Below are 19,965 nucleotides of genomic sequence, written 5' to 3'. Positions count from 1 at the left end.
CGCCATAGCTGTATAATATTTTTTATTGTATGTCTAATAAGAACAAATAAATCACGATAATTTGTACAATACTTTTATTTCACAATAAAATCTCAATCAAAACTCACAAGCATCCTTAACCAGTTGTGAACACAAAACAAAACCTAAATAACACTAACAAATACCTACATTATTATTGAACTTGCATTACACTCCACGATACACTTCCCATTTGAAATGAACAGCGATAAAATGGCGGATCTATTGTCAAGCACATCTTGTTTCACAGCCGAATGCACTCACTTGGAAAATTTAAGGCTTTGCAAGTCGAAAGTAATTTTATTTTAAAATGAAATTAACAATAGGTTCTTTGATGGTTTTTTTTTATTATTAACTTAACTGTCTACTAAGCAGATGTTAGATGCATGTGTTTCTAACGCGATGAGACGGTACGCGTAAGTACCGCGGCATCGCACTACAGAATGCCGGGGTTACCGACAAACTACTCTGAGAGTCACAGTCAGAGAAAAGTTACATGAATCGAATGTCGAAGTTTTCATTAAATAACTACAACGACGTGAGGAATTTAGTTAAAAATTGATAATTAAATAATCAAAAGCAATCAAACCTTTAATTTATACATTATAGCTAATCATTGTAACATTATTTTTGGTCCTAATATGATTAAATTATACAATGTCAATATAATCAGAAAGGATTCGACCTCACGTCAATGTAGCGGCATCTATCGACCAAAAATGGAAGCTCCCATGAGATAATGAAAGTGTATTAAAGTTATCTCTTCTCTAACTGTTTGTTAAAACTAGTTTATTCGACGTCTTCCTCTTGCAGCTTGGCGTTGGCCTTCATCGAGAGCCGCAGTCTCTCCGACACCTCAGGCAGCTTCTTCAGAAGCAGGTGGAAGATGGGAGCCGGCATCGTTTGTTGGAGAACCTGAGGAACAGAATACCATGTTAGATACATGTCCTTAGTGTAATACACTATCCAAATTGTAGACTGAACTCACTGATGTAAGCAAAAACTAATACACTTAGCTATGTGACATTCTAAAATGACAATTTGTCATTACATTTCACTTGACAATGACAGCATGTTGTGCGTTTTTCTTGAATATGGCTGTAACTGACATAAATTATCGCATTCCCTATCAATCAATCTCATTTTGTTTTATAGCTTTTATCGTAGTTAATTGATTTCATTTTACGTTATCAACGATTTGATAGTTTTCTGGAGGTCAAGGGCACAGGTAAAGACGTAATTGAATATTCGCTTGAGTCGTAATTATAGGCCTGCGCGAATTTGTATTGGACAAAGTGGAGTTGACAAAATCCAATTTGATTTCTATTTTATTAATAGGGATGACGACAATTTTTTTTTGCAGTGTCCTTCTTGTAGTTTTTTTTTTATAATAATGGATACGTATTTTTTAATTTGTCCCGCAAACATAAATTGACCAAATTACAGTGAATGAAACTTACGCGTGACGTCACGATTGTGTATAAATTTTACCATATCGTTACGTCACAAGCCCCCTCTCCTAAACTTTAAAACAGTTATCTTTGTCAATTCTAGTTTTTCTGAAAAAGGAAAAAATACGTGTCTAATACTTTTCAATTATCTAACTGAGGGATTAATTATTTAATTTTTGTTTACTCATTGTTAAAACTTAATTGGTAAAACAATATTCATACTTTAATAAAAGAAACAGGCAATATTGTAAAAAAGTGAGTCAATTAAAAAGATTTCAAGTGTAGCAGTTTTAAGAGCTTATTAAATTAGCCGCAGGAAATGGTTTGTATTTATAATTGTTCGTGTGAATTTTTGGTGGTTAGCTCCATTTTTTTTGTTCCACAAGGTAACACTTACGCCCAGAAGGTTCTGTGTCTGGCCGCAGACGGCGACGGCCTGTCCCAGATGCTCCACTCCTGCCTCCAGGTCTCCGGCCGCTAACAGCTCTTCACCAAGCTGAATCTACAATAAAAATAAATCATTAAATGGAGTAATGAAGAATAAAGAATATTCTAATCTAATGCAATCTCTTTGACGAATTTTTTTATGAAGTTATTGTGGAGCTACAATAAATAATCAAAAATGTATTAATCTTAGAAATACGACTCGTGCATTGATCTAACAGTCGTAGGTTCGTGTCTTGTATGATATTTAATTCCTGTTTTAAGTATTTCTTACGAGTATCGACTTTCATACACGCTATTGCAAAATAAACAATAAATTTACGTTGCAATTGGCAGACTTCATTTCTTTGTTTCTAATTTATGTGCTAGGTGTTCATTCGTATTTTAAACTGAAAGTTAAATTAATTTCTTCATGCAATTATTAGTAATTACACAATAATGTTCAACAAACCGATTGTTACGTAAACCGGAATTGAGTGAAAGTTACATACATTGTCATGTTACATACATTTGTCAAAAACAAATCTTGTTTTTGACAAAAGTTGTGTAAATATGTTGGTGCACAGCTTTTCAGTTATTTTATATACACAATTAATGTACAGGTTTAGGTGTTACTTTCTATACTCAAATACAGGTGATCTTTTATTTAATGTCTGATAATATTTAGATGTATCAGATCTATACTAAATTTAGTAATATGTTTTATCTTTAGCAAACAAGTCAAGTAAGGACCTCTGAGCTAAAATTAAGTTTTCATTATCAGTACTTTAGAAAAGATGCAAAACATAGCACATAATTAAATCTCGAATCTCTAAGATTGACATTAAATGATGTGGCTTTTTTGATTGGATGCTCATCATACTACACTACCCTATTAAGTGCAAGGATTAAACACTCAAGTGCACATCATTTAAAAAATAACTTTTTATTTTAATTAGTATGTATTTCAAATTATATTAGTTACCTGTTGAATGAAGAATGACTGCATAGCCTGGTAATCACTCATATCAGGCAGGGCCCCATCCACAGTGTGTGATCGGGCAGATTTCTGTTGTGCCTTCTGTCTTCCTGAAAATGAAAGAAATATAATAAAGTTAGGTGCTGAAATCCAGAGACAAGGTTTAAGTAACCAAAAAGACGATTTCGGGTCTAACAAATGTATAGACTTTTAGAGGAAAACCAGTATCTTAGGTTTTCATCAAAAAGAAATATGCCTGTGCAGTTGTACTTACTTGACTAGCCAGGATTCATGTGCATGTTAATTTCATAACAAAACCACGACAAATTAACTTAAGTATAGTAATGTAATCTATTAAACCCAACACAATTCAAACGAAAGTAATAGAAAGTTCATATCATTGGTTACATGTACTGACTGTTTGGGTTATTAATTTATAAAGTACATAGTTAAATACAAATGCTTTTTTGGCACAATCTGAATAACTGCCAAGGATGATAAAATTTATGATAACTATGTTGTAAGGTACTAAAGTAGCAGTTACACAATTATACTTATATCCTTTGCCTGTTATCGTTTGGTATGTGGTGTGGAAATTAAACCGCAAGTGAAGTAAGTAAAATTGATTGATGCATGGTTTTGTAACCAGCTGCATATTCCTTGAGAAATTTTTAGGTTAATTCGAGAATATGAAATGTGTTACGATAAAATCTTTAGTGTTATCTAAGATTATGAACGCTAAATACGTATAGTTTCACATTTTTTATTACAGTATTTTATAAATACATAAAAAACTTACGTTCCCTCAACTTCTTTTTGAAAAGAGGATCCTTACGACGTTGTTGGTCAAAGTACACACAGTATCCAAGAAACAAGGTCCCAGCTATTCCGACTGCAATTCCTAAAGTGGAACGCGTAATCTCCATGTTTACGAATTCACTTGCGTTGTTTAATTCACAGAAAATATCAACTCGCTTTTGTTAAAGAATTTTGAGATCCGCCATTTATGAAAAAAAGGATTAATTCATTGGCAGCACTGCTTTTTTACTTTTATTGCGTCATAGATAACAAATACCTGATACGTATTTTAATTGAATCTTGATACCTTTTGTAAGTAAAATAATCGATTATTTCATTTGAAATAATTAACTGCCTATATAAAAACCAAAATATAAGTTTACAACCACTTGTTTGTAAAAAGTTTTATAATCAGTTCAATCTGCAAGAGTCTTAATATGTGTTGAGTTGCCCCATCAAAATTTGTCTTTATGTACACATGATTGAAATTCAGGATTTATAAATACTTTCCCTATTCCAATAGTTAAAATACCTATTTATGCCGAAGGATCCTTGTAAGAGATACGCGTGTGAGATCCAGAGATGCCTTGTTGGTAAGTTTTTTCATTATAATTTTATTTATGAACCTGTTCGCCGACAGCCGACATGAAATCAGTCGCCATCTTTGCTTCAACCTTTCAATCGCCTTCACAGATTTGCGGGCGTTTCATCGCCGTTTTTCAATGTTTTGCTCAAATAAATCATTATACATCAGTTCTAAAGCCAAGTAAAATCTTTCCGACTGTTTGTGTAAGTGTTTAGTGCGAAAATGAGCTTTTTCGGGTTCGGACAGACTGCGGATATCGAAATCGTATTTGATGATGCTGACAAACGGAAGGTTGCCGAAGTGAAAACGGATGATGGAAAAAAGGAAAAGTTGTTGCTTTACTACGACGGTGAGACTGTCTCCGGCCGAGTAAATGTAACTCTAAGGAAACCAGGATCGAAACTCGAACACCAAGGAATCAAGGTCGAACTTATAGGTCAGATAGAATTATTCTACGATAGAGGTAATCATCATGAGTTCATATCCTTGGTCAAAGAGCTGGCTCGTCCTGGTGACCTGCTACAGCATACGTCGTACCCGTTCGAATTTGCGAACGTCGAAAAACCCTACGAAGTATATACAGGCGCTAATGTCAGGTTAAGGTATTTCCTCCGGGCCACTATCGTGCGTCGCCTCACAGACGTCGTCAAAGAGGTCGACATAGCTGTCCACACGTTATGCAGCTACCCGGATGTGTTAAACTCTATAAAAATGGAAGTAGGGATAGAAGACTGCCTACACATAGAGTTTGAATACAACAAGTCCAAATATCATTTGAAAGATGTAATCGTCGGTAAAATCTACTTTTTACTTGTTCGTATTAAAATCAAACACATGGAAATATCAATAATAAAGAGAGAAACAACAGGATCTGGGCCCAACACATTCACAGAGAATGAAACAGTTGCAAAGTATGAAATAATGGATGGAGCTCCCGTTAGAGGAGAAAGCATTCCAATAAGAGTGTTCTTAGCTGGCTATGATCTAACACCAACCATGAGAGATATTAATAATAAGTTCTCTGTAAGGTATTATCTTAATCTTGTATTAATGGACACAGAAGACCGTCGCTACTTTAAACAGCAAGAAGTTACTCTATGGAGAAAGAGTGACAAGTCTAGATTACCGTTGCATAATGCCCATGTTCCTCAGACATTGTCCCACCCAAGTCATCCGATACCCCGGCAATTAAGTGCTTCCAGTGAAGATAACTCCAACAGGGCTATATCTCCATCCCATCCAAACATAATGCAAAGATCTATTTCTCCATCTATGAATGACGGGGAAAAGCAGAATGGGCCATCTGAAATGGAGCAAGAACAACCGGATGTGATAACACACAAATTGTCAAATGCACATATCGAGAACAACCAACCTGAAGAAGAAGAAATTGATGAGCCTGTGATGGAGAAAATAATACCAGATAAACAAACAGTCGCAGAGAAACCTCAAATAGCTGAGAAGCCAGTAATTGCGGAGAAGCCTGTGCTAAGCCGGCCAGAAAGTGAAGCTAGTCCGAGTCAATAGCCGATATGCTCTTGCGCCGTCAATTTGACAAGCGCTGAAGATATGAACTGTATGTTTTCATATTTGAAAACTGTCGTATAAATTGTATGGTTGTATTAACTTTTCTTTAAATATCAGCTGACATAGTTTGCTGGCAAAAGAAAAGTTAATACTTCTATATCCAATACTAAAATTGTTGTAGAATTTGGGATTTTTATCATTTAAATGTTGGAGCTGTATAAATCGAAATTATTGACTTAGTGAGTACTGTCAGCATTATATGGAACATGTGCTCTGAATAGGTGTACATTGCTTTCATTGCAATAATTAATTATGGCTGGTATGTATTCAAATAACTGGAATAGAAACTGAACTTTAATGAAACAAAATAAAACACATTTTGCTCTTTCTATGTAGGCTATGTTATTATCATTTTACCTAAAAGCATGTTTGTTTGCTTAATATTTTAATTATTATAATGAATTCTTTAACAAGAGTAGGATGTCTTGAGCTGTTCAAAATTATAGTATAGTGTATTAAACATTAGGTCAAAGATACAACAGATAAGATTATAATGCTCTTTATCTTTTTATTTTTAATGATTGAAGTTTGCTAGCAGTAATTGTAAATGTTGCAATATTATTAAGAAAAAAAAAAACAAAATTGGAAGCAATAACAGCAATAGATATTTATGGCACAGCTCTTATCTGCTTGTTTGATGTTGTTGAAAGTGAACTTATCTACACCACTTATTAACTATGTGGAATTTTATTTATATTCAACAGTTAAAGGGTACATTTCGTGAAGCCAAGCTACCAATTATTTATTAACATTCTTTAATAAATATTGTAAAAATATTTATTTGTATCTTATGACAGTAAAGTATGTAAAATTGTAATATAAATTATTTCTTTTTACTGATTTTAGCTACAAAAAATCAAGTTGTATTATATGTTTTTTCCATTAGATTTATTTTTGGCGAAGGCAAAAAATACAGCCCACATTTTTTACGTAATTCGAACATTAGTCAAATTTCAATTAGTGCTCACTAAAAAAAACACTTCAGTTTCGCTCACACTAATTTCCAAATAGAGAATTGATTTAAAATTATCGAAAGTGTGATTATACATAGTGTGTATATTAAAAATAAAAGATGTATTTGTAAGAATATTTGGGAAGTCATAAACGAAGGTGTCGGAAATTATATTACGCGATAACTTTATTAATATTATAGACAAATTGCTTCTTATATTCTTATTTAACTTTGCATACACTTGATTTATTTTGTTATCAGAATGATCTGTCGGTATTTAATTCATTTAACGAACATATTTTTAAAATAATCAAGTCTGATTTTTAATATGTATTACTAGATGATTAAATGGAATAGTTTCTGTATCTAACATTTTAATTAATCTGCGTTGAGCTTATTAGTTAATCACTAGAATAATACGTATGGTAATTCATTAGTACACATTCATGTACAATACCACAAACCCAAACTGCTTTATCAGAAAAAAAAGGTAAATTTCACATCATAACAGTATTGTTAACTAATGAACTTAGAAGATATTGGCAGCCATTTTATGTAAAAAAATAACCCCTTGCATTTTTCGTCACTCAATTTTATGAATTTCATTTACAAATCATAGCATTTTTATCTAATTCCTAGACTTTGTTACAGTTAGACGTATTTTTATTAGTTTGACCATTCGATAGAATCATGAGTCTATCGTCACTCGTTATATTGCTCTATAAGAAGCACCAATTTCATCAAGATCAGTTCAGTAATTCTTATCTAGAAGCACACAAAACATGTAGGATTAATATTTTACTATGAAGTGATTTGTTAAAGCAATTAAAAAAGTGTTTGGGCTTTGTTATTTGTACATATCATTGCATTGTTAAACAATGCACGACCATAGATTGTATCTACATCAATTTATTTCAATTGAAACCGCCAAACGAGCAGTTCGTATCAATTGTAACTATGTCACCATAGAAGGAAACTATTATTGAACTAGCGAGACATCCATTGATGTCGGTGCTGTAACGTAATAGCTACGAACATTGATTTTGATTCAGCTTTGTCAGTACGTGAATCTATGATACAAAAGTATGTATTACATAATATATTTAGTTTAAGATTTAAAAATTTATTGGCTGTGGGTATGCATAACTGAATGCCTATCAAAAGCATGGGATGTCGAAGTATTTTTTGTTATGTACAGGCTCTATTGTCATTATGCTGTCCACAGGCGAAGTATGTAGATTCTATCCATTATTTTAATGTAAATTAGGTGAAGTTTGTAACTTACGTTATTGAACATATTGTGTTATATGATTGTTCGGTTTTAGTATCACACTGTATAATAAAGATATCTTGTTTCTATTGAGATTAAGGCGGCATGTCGATTGTAACATTATTGTTAATAAAATATATATGTATAAATTGCTGAATACTGTTCTTTTATTTGATTTACGTAAGTTTAATGTTCTAATCTGTAGCTGCCGTTGTCGTAAGCAATTAGGACAGATATTCTAATTATTATGTTGTCACATACCTTTGCGAACAAAGTTCCTATTATGGAATATCGTTTGTAAGTAGTTACATGGGCTTTATTATAGAGCTCTATCATATTTTTTTTATATATCCTAAGAAATGGCTTTCAAAGTCAGGATCATTGTATTTTAACGTCTTAATACCACGTAGTTTAATTATAAGGTTTGCAGAGAACGTTTGTTGTTATCTTGATTGAGTACTCTAATTAACGAAGATAAGAAGATAACGAATACTTACTAAGGATAAAGTCTCAATGGCAAGTTTACTACCTGCCTAGGCGGAAATAGTGCCGTTGTGGTTGTTCAACATAGTTTCCCTTGCGATATATATTAATAAAATACCTAAACACTAGTTAAAGCACGGATAATAAAATAGTACTACATAAAAGTCATCTAATTTAGCTTTCGGTTTAACTCCTTTGTTCGTCAATCACATTAATGATTTGACTTGGTTATTTAGGATATAGGTAAACAAGGAAAGGATCTTTCTGTCTCACATGATAAAATATCCTGTTCATTTGTAATACGAGTATTTCACTGCCAAACGAGCTTTAATTACTCAGCTAATCATGTTGCACCACATTTGATCAAAATTGCTAGCAGAATCTAGTTATCAGGGCCCCGATTCTGCTATTTACAATGGCCGATGAATGAACGGCAATTGGGTTAAATTTGAAACTATTCTTATAATTTTTTTCCAATAAAATAATTTTAAGTTATATTGTATTGACCATCAATGTACCGTCCCGTACTGAATTTCCAATTTTGTGTAGAAAAATCTCAATACGAAAATTGTCATTTTAAGCCAATTTTCATTCATCGGCCATTGTAAATATCTGAATTGGGGCCCTGTTAACCAAACCTACCTTGTAGTTACCAACATTTAAAGTGAGTCAGCTAGATACAGTCATTATTTTGGGCGCCGCCCCCTCTCGATAACGTTTGATAACATACATATATTATACTGGCTTTTCGCTCGCGTCGAGGTCGGTTATATCGCGTTTCCAAGAGAACTCTTCAAAAGTCCGGAATAAAAACTATCCTATGTTCTTTCTCAAGGTCAACTCTATCTCTGTACCAAATTTCATGAAAATCAGTTCAGTGGTTTAGACGCGAAAGCGTAACAGAGTTACTTTCGCATTTATAATATTAGTAGGGATGTATGTATATAGAAGGTATGTTGGTTTAGGTAGCGTCTAATATCATATTGTATGGTCGTTTAAATATAGCCCTGTGTCCTATACAGGCACACAATCTTTAAAGTAGATTCTAAATATTTGTTCCTTTTTATACTAACCTATATGGAATAAGTAATTGACCGATTTGGTAATGTTGTTTTATAATTTGTATTCAGTCGCGTTTTATTTTAAATCAAGTTTTTGTCAAAAATACACGGAAACAAATACATGAGTATAATCAGTGGTGTCGTAAATAACTGGCATTATAATAGTTGGCAGTAGATGAGCAGCATAAAATGTTGAGACAATTCGTAACAAAACTTTCATTTTGACGAATACGCTCGAAAAAACCTATCGGGAATGTAGCAGACGACTGGGTGTAAAAAGTAAAAAATCTTTTTAGTGCCTCAGTTAGAAAATTCAAACGTATTCGACACCTATTTTTTCCTTTTCCTTATCAAAGAAAATTTACATAGATAAACTGCTTTAAAGTTTAGGAGAACTAAAAAAGTGCTCTGAAAAAGTGTCCTTATCCCTATTAACAATATCTACATAATACAATCATGTAATACAGTACCAGTTGTATAATTAGGGCCGTCACTAGCGTGTAAGGTAACCCATCATAGTTAACTAACATCGAATCGTTATTTAGGTAGGTACGCGACCGGCCATGACCTATTTGTCATAGCTACGTGACTTACTAATGGCATTGTCTGTGGAAATTTACGCTATAGACTCTATAGAGTGTCAGAAATACACAGAAATGTGTGTGGTATTTACTACAGTATAGAATGATTGTTTTCATCATCATCAAGGCTGGCTGGAATCACTCCACTGCTTGTAAGACTTTACAGAAAAGAGATACCGCAAAAAAATAAATGACACCTACAGAGTCTTCAGTACGCAGCCGATTTCATAGATATTTTGTTAACCGGAAAACACAAATTAATTGTTTCCGAGGGGGGTTATCGATGTGTTAATGCAGGTCAACACCCGAACTTTGTCCGCTCCTCGAAATGGGCAATAAACGAAGCCATACCTAGTTGATGCGTCGCGACGCCGCCCAGGAACCTTTAAAAAAGTTTAAACATTGCGAGGAATAACCGTCTTTAAGGAAAGAAGACGCAAAAACAAAAGACATGGCTCTACAGGAGTTGAGGAGAATGCGCGTCATTTAACATACTTTTTTTGCTGTACAGATCTTCTAGCTCGTGGCTAAGCTATATCCGCATAAGTTATAAATGTGTTAAATTGTAGGCCCCGGCTGTTATTCCTACATCTTTGACAGTAGTTACAGGTAGTCAGAAGCTTGAAAAAGTCTAACAGTCAGTCTAACGAAGGGGTATCGTGTTGCCCAGGTAACTGGGTTGAAGAGGTCAGATATACAGTCGCTCCTTGTGAAACACTGGTACTTAGCTGAAACCGGTTGGACTGGTAGCCGACCCCAACATAGTTGGCAAAAAGCTAGGCCGATGATGATGAGATATTCTAGAAATGCAACGTTCATATATTATACTAGCTGTTGCCCGCGACTTCGTCCCGTGGGTAGAAGATATAAGTTACGATTTATTCCTGCCCTGTTTTTTTCACTTTTGCCATTATTGTATCTTCGCTCCTATTAATCGCAGCGTGATGGTTTATAGCCTAAAACCTTCCTCGATGAATGGTCTATGCAACACAAAAGAATTTTTCAATTTGGACCAGTAGTTCCTGAGATTAGCGCGTTCAAACAAACAAACTCTTCAGCTTTATATATTAGTATTATCTATACTAATATATAAAGCTGAAGAGTTTGTCCTTATCCTACGATATAAAACTATCGCCTTAATATATTTTGTGTTTCGTCTTCTAGAAGTCACGTCGCAGCGGGCAGCTCACTTATCCAAGTTTCATATTGCAAAATTTTAATTACGTTGTCAAGAATTTGTCACAAGAAATATGGTCGTATTTCGAAGAATAGGTTTATATTGATACGTGCCAGTGCATAGCCCGCATGTAGATCGATTATCACCCAAAAATATATGCCTATTCGACGCCGTTTTTTGAAGTTCAAGATGCTCATTAAAGAAAACATTTGGATTTTGAAATTTCATAAAAACAACCAGACAAATCTACTCTCATATTTATATGGTTAAGGCCATTGCAAAGTTGTATAAGCAGCTAATAGATTTGTCTCACTACACAAGTTAGATGATCGTTCCCCACCAATGTCATGACGCAAAATGTTTTTGCTATTTTCTGCTGACATTTTTTATTTGAGTTGGCACTGAATAAAATACTAGTTCGAATATTTTTTACTTCACAAGATAATTTATTTTATGTGGAATTTGTAGCAAAAGGCAAAGCCATATCCATTGAGTATTTTTTTGATATGAGCCGTGGATGTTTCGTTCTTCTACAATAGAACCTTTTTGTTAGTGGCATTGGAACCCAGACACAGAATAACGATCAAGATCTGATGCCGTTTCATACACTCGTTTTAAGGCCCTGATTCAACTAGAAACCAGACCGACGGCGGTCTCCAATTGCAAAATAATATTTCGCTCATTTATGAAACTTAGTTTTCCTTTGCAATTCGTGGTGACGTATAAGTTACATTGAGGCTTATCACCGTCTTTTAAAGAAAGACTGCTATTTTTGTAAAAATCAGATGGCGCGCTACATGGTTTAGAGCGGCGTCTCACTCCCACAATGGCAACAGACTTACTCTTGAGAAGTGGTAGGCCTTCAGATGGAGGCCAAGTATGGTGCCAAATGTATATTAGGCATAAGTTGTCAACATATAATATGTACAGATCAACTGACCAAGAAACCAATTTCCATAATCCGTTTGTATCGCAAAACCGCAGCTGCATATCCTTTGCGCTATTCTAGCCTATGTATAATTATTGTGTCGTCTATAGATCGTGATTAAGATATTGCACGTTAGTTGCGCGTTGCAAAGGCTAGGTGCGAAATGACAGGTATTCATGAAGATACTGAAAGTACAATTGGAGAATAAGTACTTTGTCATGTGCGACACGATACTGATGAAACTAGCAATAAATTAGTTAACGTGTTACGTTAGTATTTATGTCTAAAAGGTCACAAATAATACGTCATTATTTTGGACAATCGAGCTGATCGAATAATCTGATCTTGATCGATATGATTGGCAAGAGATCTCAAAGATAAAGGAACTATACCATACAAATGAAAATATTGTTTGAACCACTTCAGTGGCTTATCCTGACTTAAATCGTGCTACAATGATCTAGTTACTGATACTTAGTTCCTAACTGAAAGCATAGTCATATTCAAACCACAAAAACTTTATTCATCACATTTTATTGTATTTAAGCCGAAATGAATATTTTTATTTTTTTCTTTGTCACAAATATCTGTCCCTTTTAACTATTCGATTTCTCTATGTAAATACCAAGGTCTTTAGGACAGGCAATGCTCTCATAAATATCCAGAAAGAGGCGTTAGCGTTTTTGTTTTATAAGGGATCGTAGTAGATTTGATTGAAAACAAAAAAAAAACAGTTTCGTTTCGAATTATTCGAATAGGCTCTTCTCTTCTCACTAGAGTTTGAAGCCAGAGTGCCCTTTGCCAGGCGTGGTGGCGCTTGTATCAAGTCGACTACACGTGATATGGTGACGTATGCCTACAATGAACGTGCGAAGTAAGGGGCGTTTGCTTCCTGAAACACGCTCTCTCATTGCAATGTGATTGTCGGAGACTGAAAAACGACTTTCCGTGATTATTATATAATTTGGAATCTGTTTATTAAATGAACATACTATTGTCATTATATTAGCCATCTCGCTTCACGATGAAAACCACAGATACTTCTGTCGCTGTAAATCGCGCCTTGCTAATGCGATACGTAGGTGCGGAACATTCTAGCGTTGTGGGCGTAATAAACACATGGGGTTTTAATTGAAAGATTGATAATAAAAGTGTTGTTTCTTTGTACTGCCGTGAGCACGACATAGATGACGTAAATCAACTTATCAATCATAAAATATTTCGCTGTGAATTAGTAGCGTTTGTATAATATACCATAGTTTAGTTCTGTTGAGTTAATGAATCAGAAAAAAATAAAAGAAAACAATCGGTCTTGAGGTTGTATTAGCTAGTATAGTGTAAGTATCTTTATTTAACAAAACTGTTTTGTACTGCGTAAGATGTCAGTCAATAATTTGTTCAAGCTCCCATTAGTGAACAACGGCTCAAGGACATTCTCAAAAACAATACTGCAGACCAAATAAGGCAAGGCAGATATCTGTATAATAAATTTGTTTATGCAAACTATTGACGGTTGAATACAAATTGACGGATTGATACAATTTTGGGGAACGCTATCTCCCCATCCGGACCATCAACCTAACCTAACCTAATTTCCCCTACTCTTATCCCAATTATTTTATGTGGGGTCGGCGCAACATGTCATCTTCTTCCATACCTTCCTATCGGCCGTCATCTCACAAAACACTCTTTACAGCCATATCGTCTTTCACACAATCCATCCATCGTTTCTTTGGTCGTCCTCTTCCCCTATATCCGGAATATAATCTCAATTTATTCACATAAACAGTGTTTCTTCAACGTATGAGTAATATCGACCCACAGGCTGCTAATACGTTCGATTGAATAAAAATTAAATTTTTATCGTACGGAATTTCTTCGCCCTATTCGTTGAGTTAGGTTTAGTAATTTATGAGTGTTAATTGGTGTTAGTAATTATAGTTAATAATGATTCAGTAAAGCACGCGTAATGAAATGATTTGTTTTTACTGAAAACCATAATGTTAACAAGGTTCTCGCAATTCTACAGAAGTAGAAGACAAATCATAATCAATTACTTAAATGTTTAGATATTATATTTGCAGGCAAAACGTAACTTACGTAAATTCACGTTGAAAATAACGAGATAACTCTTGAGTTAAGCCACCTAGTCAAGCAGGTATAAAAACACCGAGCTAAATTGAAAAAGTTCTATCGCGCCGCGCCATCTATTTTTTGGAGTTTAAAAATATTCAATTAACTTACACAAGCGTAGGTAATCCAATTGACTATCTCTAATCTTAGTCGGATTATATAGCGAAATTTAAAAAGTACCTAAAAGCCTAAGTTTATTAGCTTTCTTTTATGGCCATAAATTAATAACTGGACCTCCTTTTGACCCTTTTTGAGCAAAAATACAAAATACAAAAAAAACATTAAAAGACGAAAAATAACATCTGCATTTAAACTTTTCACCCACAATCTTCAATAACGTGAACTGTATTTGATATCTTCAAATAGGGCAAAATTTTAAACTATTCAAATACTTACATACTTATTATGCTTTTGAATATCAAGTACTTACGATGAAAAGACTAATCATAACTTTTCTTTCCAGAAAACGACTTCCAGGAGGTTCGTTGCGCGCGCGTCTTCGAAAGCATGCGCCAGTGCTGCATCAAGTATAAACCGTTGGATGCATCGCTGGTGTGCTCTGGATACAGCTTGGAGCCTCGCAAATTCTCGGCCGTCACGGACAGGCCGCATAAGTCAGGTACTTTAATATTCGCGAAAACCCCATTTAAGTTGTTTCTAAATCGTAGAGTATCCTTTTAGTGTTAATTTTAAGGGTTTTTGGTAAGATAGTCATGTAATTGTTCGGTGTCGTGGTAGCCTTGCGGTTTTATGCATGGATTTGTATGCACGCGATGCAGGTTCGATCAGGCAAAGTACCAATGTGACATTAGGAAAACATAGTGGGGAAATCTGGATTCCAAATATTTGAATATGAAATCGACAACCCTCAGTGAGCTAAAATATGTTTTTTACTTTTTCAGAAAAATAGCTATGGACAATCGTCATCGTAGCAAAACATTAGGCAAGAGAAGTTGGATCTACCGCTACCCCAGGACTTTCCAGATCACCTTTACCAGTTTGGGTATCGGAATATTATTTTCGAAACCTATCTACGATATTTTCTTCCGCGCCCGCGAACCCGAGGACCTCAGTGAGCCACCCACTACATTCACGGTGCTTCGCAGAGCTCCTGAAAACTAACTATGGAATCCGTTTCCAAGGCAAGGGAACGATTGGCTAAGTACCCCTTGATATTTGCAAAGTGCTCCAAACAAAGTGCTTTGTACGCCCGCTGTGTTTTACTCAAAGAAGGTTCCGTGAAAAAAGACGATTGTGTGAAAGAATTCGAAGAGTTTAAAACTTGTTTGACTTCTGCTGCAAAGAACTTGAAGACTAGGATTTAAGATGCATCGATTGTTCGAGTTTATTAACTTGCCGCTAAGTTACCATCTTGTGGCCGGCGCGTTTATAAGGCTCATGTTAATATTTTATGCTGACTATCACGACGAAATTTACGATGTACCCTACACCGATGTGGACTACAAAGTGTTCTCTGACGCCGCGAGGCACGTCGTTAACGGGAACTCACCGTACAACCGTCACACCTACAGATACAGCCCTATCATAGCATACATGTTAGTTCCGAACATCTTTCTCGGCAAGAACTTTGGGAAGTTACTGTTTTCTTCGTTTGACATCTTTATTACCATGGCGGTTAAGACCTTAGTGGAACATCAGTTGAGCCCTAAAAGCGTTCTGAGTCGGATACCCACCTATTGCTCCATGATATGGCTTTACAACCCCATGAGTATTGGTATATCAACGCGCGGGAATGCTGACTCCGTACCATGCTACTTCATAGTGCTCTCCTTGCTATTTCTGCAGACTAATCTCCTAAAGGGATTGAAGAAATACGCTTTATCAGGTTTTCTTCTCGGAGTGGCCATCCATCTGCGTTTGTACCCTTTGGCATTCAGTTTCCCAATGTACCTTAGCATATCGACGTCGAAAGTCACTCGTAGTACCAGCTTGAGAGATGGCATGTTGCTCTTGTGGCCAAATAAAAACCAACTGACGTTAGCTGGGAGTTGCATGGCCACCTTACTATCACTAACTTATGGTATGTACGCACTATACGGATACGAGTTCCTGTTCGAGACTTATATCTACCACCTGTTCAGGAAGGACACTCGCCACAATTTCTCCGTACTGTTTTACTATTCGTACCTCTCAATGGAACACATGGGTTTTGACTTCGTTAAGGTAATATCGCAGATATTCGAAGCCAGTATCCTGTTCCTGATTAGTTTGAAGTTCGGACCTGATCCCAAAACATTGCCGTTTGCGATGTTCTGCCAGGCGGTCGTGCTGGTTACTTTCAACAGTGTTATGACGTCACAGTACTTCGTGTGGTTCCTATCCTTGCTACCAGTGGTCGTCCACTCTTTCAACATGCCCAAGACGAGAGCTCTACTCCTAGGCATCATCTGGATTACAGCGCAAGGCGCCTGGTTGTTCTACGCGTATTTATTAGAGTTCAAATGCAGAGAAGTTTTTATCCTGCTCTGGCTTAAAAGCATAGTTTTCTTTTGCGCCAATATATTTATTTTAGTTCAACTCGTGAAGAGCTACGTGCCCGGCTACGGTTTTGGCCAAATAAGTAGTGTTAAAACAAAAATTAAGTAGCCATAGTCATTTTTTATGTAGATAAATTAGTAGGTAGATAGTTAGTTGACGCACATGGTGTATAAATAAAATATTGTATTGGATTTGTCTAGTTTTATTTCTAACAAGTTCCTAACATTCAAACAAAATCATTAAATTACTAAATATCAATAATGACCCATTGTAGACAAGAAATTTGGTATTTTCGTCTTTATGGCCCGTACAACAAGGAATTTGTCTCACTTTGCAAGATTTATTGGATGATACATATTTTGAATCACCCTAGCTTAGAATCTAGACATTCGGTATTGTATTAGGAATATTATTAAACAGTCTTTATTGAGGTCGTGGTATACATTAAATGCCGCTGGGATATTTCGCCGAGTGAAGTGGTAATAAGAACTGATTTGTTAGAATTGAGCTGTCGTCAGGGAGAAATCTGCAAGAGTTCAAATGGATTTGATAAAGACAACTGAAAATAAATGCAACAGTCATTTAATGTGATGGCTACACTATAATACTCAATAACAAATCAAAGACACATCGCAAAATTACATGAACCAAATTATTATTGCGTGTTTATGCCTGTCTGGTATATATTACTACTATTTTACAGAATATTCAACCTTTACATGTGACTAAACAGCACAACATCAACAAGTAAAGATAAAATATATAAAAACTTCCAGGGGTACATAACATTTTTTGTTTATATTTTTTATCTCTGCTCATTGGGCACATTTAATGTTACTTTTACAAATGTACATGTCTATTGTAGTATGATTCAAGATAAGTGGCATCCATGTCTATCTAGTACTATTTCTTGGGATCTAGCGGATTGACCTTGGTGAGGTCTTCTGCTTCGCCCTGAGACATATTGGATAGCTTCTTGCCGATGCGCTCGTGGACATCGAGGTACTTAGCCACGCATCGGTCTAAGCAGACAGACTCGCCCTTCCCTGAAATTACAGATTTTATTATATTATTACGACTGTTTGGTTTAATTATCTTTGAAGTGAACTTTGAAACCAGAAATATAAATTTCTTACAAAATGCAAGTTTCAGTGCATAAAGAAAGAACAATGCAATTGAAATGAGTTTACAAATAAGTGTTGAAAAATTTAATCAATTTCCACACTGAGTGGTAGCTATGGGATAGAAATTACATGGAACAAGGGAGAGGCCTTTGTCTGGCCATAGGACACTAAAGCCTAAAAATAAATGACCACAAGTGGAATCAAAACGAGTTGATTTCTAGTTTAGCGTGCTGTACCTTTTTTTCATGACTTATATTTTTACTTAGTCATCAACTTTATACTACAGAGCTATCATACAAGGACATGTTTTTCCCATTGTACCATTTAACCCTCCATTCTCTCCTGTCACACAAGACTACTGCTGTCTCATACCATGCAATATTACTATGCAGCTGTAATGAACAGGTTGTATGTCTGTTCATAGACTGGTAAGTGGGCAAAATAGTTGGAAAGGCAACAAAACAAAAATTGGTGATATGTAAGTAATATGGCCTTACCAAGCTCTGTCTCATGGTATTTAACGGGTATGCATTTACGGTGGCATGCGGTGACCAGTCGGTTGTACATGTCCGACATCATCTCAATCTCCAACTCTTGCACCAGCTGCAACTTAGCAGGGTCTAGCTGGGGTACTGCCATCTTCGATTATTTGTATATGTGACTTAATTGAAATAAAATCTGGAAAATATATTTCAGATATTAGTATTGGTGCCCGACATGGTCAAAATTCAAATCTAATCAAAATTCAGTATCATCAGTATTTAAGATTGACAATTTTTTTTTATTATTATTTTGCACCAAGATAAATAAGGAATTGTCTTTCAAGAAAAACTACTGGTTCATCATATCTACCTTGAAAAATTAAGATTTTAATTTTCATAACACAGCTATCAAGTATTACAAAACTATTTATAACCTACCTGGTAATTTTTTTATCATTCTGTCTTACTAAAATATGTTATCTTGTGTTACAATAGTTTCAATATAGCTTTAATGAATAAGGCTATGTAGCAAAAGGCCAGTGGATCCTGAACTATCCAGAAGTTACTTACTTGTACTCAAAGAGACCTGTACACGTCTGGGTATTCTCCTTCGTTGGACTTGCGCATACGTTCCCGAGATCTCATGTTCTCTAGACGACGCGCATTTATGTGGTCCTTGGCTACCACGAACAATGATAAACTTGTCACTGTCACCACTAACCTGAAGATTACAGTACAATACCAGTGAGAAAATAATAATTTACGTAAACAGGGTAAAAGGAGGTTTACAAAGAGCAAATGTAAAAACAGCTGAATTACAAAATTTACACCAAATAAAAATCTATAAAGCAATGGGATCTTAGTACAAAGCTACTCAATCTATTTCATACTGTAGAAATCAATAGAAAATAGGTAATAATGTAAAGAACAAAATAATAATTTGAAATGTACAAGGCTCACCGCAAATGGATTGTAAACTTTAACGGGTTATGTATATGTATTATTCAAGTAATTACCACGAAATTGTAATTTTCCCGAATTTTCCAAGCGGCATAATATATTCTCAAGAAAACTTCAGTAAAATTATTTTAGGTTACTAATATAGTGTCAAATATTGTCACGTTACGTCATAGAGGGAAGTCGCTTCAGTCGTGTTTTATATGGCAGCACACAATTAAAAACAAAAAAATTAAAGCACTTTCTCACTAGCGGTTGACAAGCAGCTGAAATGATAAAATCTAGTGTTTTTAGCTGTCGCCCGCGACTTCGTCCGCGTGGTTAGAAGAAATTGCGACTATAACTTGAGATTTAAACTATCCTATCTCTCAAGTTGGATCGAACTGCACATGATGTGCGAATTTTACTATAATCGGTTAAGTGGTTTAGGAGTGCATTGAGGACAAACATTGTGACACGAGATTTATATATATTAA

At 35.1% G+C, this 19,965-nt stretch overlaps 4 protein-coding genes, 1 long non-coding RNA gene and 1 pseudogene across 6 annotated transcripts; 3 read left to right on the top strand and 3 right to left on the bottom strand.

Moving 5' to 3' along the window:
- Positions 1 to 51: 51 nt before the first annotated feature.
- Positions 52 to 3,893, bottom strand: LOC113505144 (mitochondrial import receptor subunit TOM20 homolog). The gene is made up of 4 exons (XM_026887703.1): positions 3,671 to 3,893; positions 2,878 to 2,981; positions 1,867 to 1,971; positions 52 to 933 (listed from the first exon to the last, which is right to left on the bottom strand). Exons 1-4 carry the CDS (start codon positions 3,795 to 3,797, stop codon positions 808 to 810), a joined length of 462 nt encoding a protein of 153 aa, XP_026743504.1. The 5' UTR covers positions 3,798 to 3,893; the 3' UTR covers positions 52 to 807.
- A 173-nt stretch (positions 3,894 to 4,066) lies between these two features.
- On the top strand, positions 4,067 to 15,359 carry LOC113505147. The gene is made up of 3 exons (XR_003401604.1): positions 4,067 to 4,262; positions 14,891 to 15,046; positions 15,330 to 15,359. It is a non-coding gene; the product is annotated as an uncharacterized LOC113505147 (long non-coding RNA).
- LOC113505141 (vacuolar protein sorting-associated protein 26B-like) lies at positions 4,302 to 6,419 on the top strand. The gene has a single exon (XM_026887700.1). The coding sequence runs from the start codon at positions 4,478 to 4,480 to the stop codon at positions 5,780 to 5,782; it is 1,305 nt and encodes a 434-aa protein (XP_026743501.1). The 5' UTR covers positions 4,302 to 4,477; the 3' UTR covers positions 5,783 to 6,419.
- Positions 15,360 to 15,658: 299 nt separating the features above from the next.
- Positions 15,659 to 17,117, top strand: LOC113505142 (annotated as a pseudogene).
- On the bottom strand, positions 17,113 to 19,635 carry LOC113505145 (mitochondrial import inner membrane translocase subunit Tim10). 2 transcript variants are annotated; one of them, XM_026887705.1, is made up of 4 exons: positions 19,549 to 19,635; positions 19,103 to 19,253; positions 18,548 to 18,728; positions 17,113 to 17,972 (listed from the first exon to the last, which is right to left on the bottom strand). In XM_026887705.1, the coding sequence occupies exons 3-4, from the start codon at positions 18,687 to 18,689 to the stop codon at positions 17,830 to 17,832; spliced, it is 285 nt and encodes a 94-aa protein (XP_026743506.1). In that variant the 5' UTR covers positions 18,690 to 18,728; positions 19,103 to 19,253; positions 19,549 to 19,635; the 3' UTR covers positions 17,113 to 17,829. The 2 variants fall into 2 exon arrangements, with proteins under 2 accessions (XP_026743506.1, XP_026743507.1); XM_026887706.1 differs by lacking the exon at positions 19,549 to 19,635 and having other exon boundaries at positions 17,113 to 17,452; positions 17,857 to 17,972; positions 19,103 to 19,246.
- On the bottom strand, positions 17,113 to 19,641 carry LOC113505146. Its single transcript, XM_026887707.1, has 4 exons — positions 19,549 to 19,641; positions 19,103 to 19,253; positions 18,548 to 18,728; positions 17,113 to 17,972 (listed from the first exon to the last, which is right to left on the bottom strand). Exons 1-2 carry the CDS (start codon positions 19,584 to 19,586, stop codon positions 19,109 to 19,111), a joined length of 183 nt encoding a protein of 60 aa, XP_026743508.1. The 5' UTR covers positions 19,587 to 19,641; the 3' UTR covers positions 17,113 to 17,972; positions 18,548 to 18,728; positions 19,103 to 19,108.
- Between the last annotated feature and the right edge of the window lie 324 nt (positions 19,642 to 19,965).

Source organism: Trichoplusia ni, chromosome 24, assembly GCF_003590095.1.
Source record: "Trichoplusia ni isolate ovarian cell line Hi5 chromosome 24, tn1, whole genome shotgun sequence".
Lineage (NCBI taxonomy): Eukaryota > Metazoa > Arthropoda > Insecta > Lepidoptera > Noctuidae > Trichoplusia > Trichoplusia ni.
The sequence above is the reverse complement of the archived record's forward strand: the minus strand, read 5'-3'. Positions and strand labels throughout refer to the sequence as shown.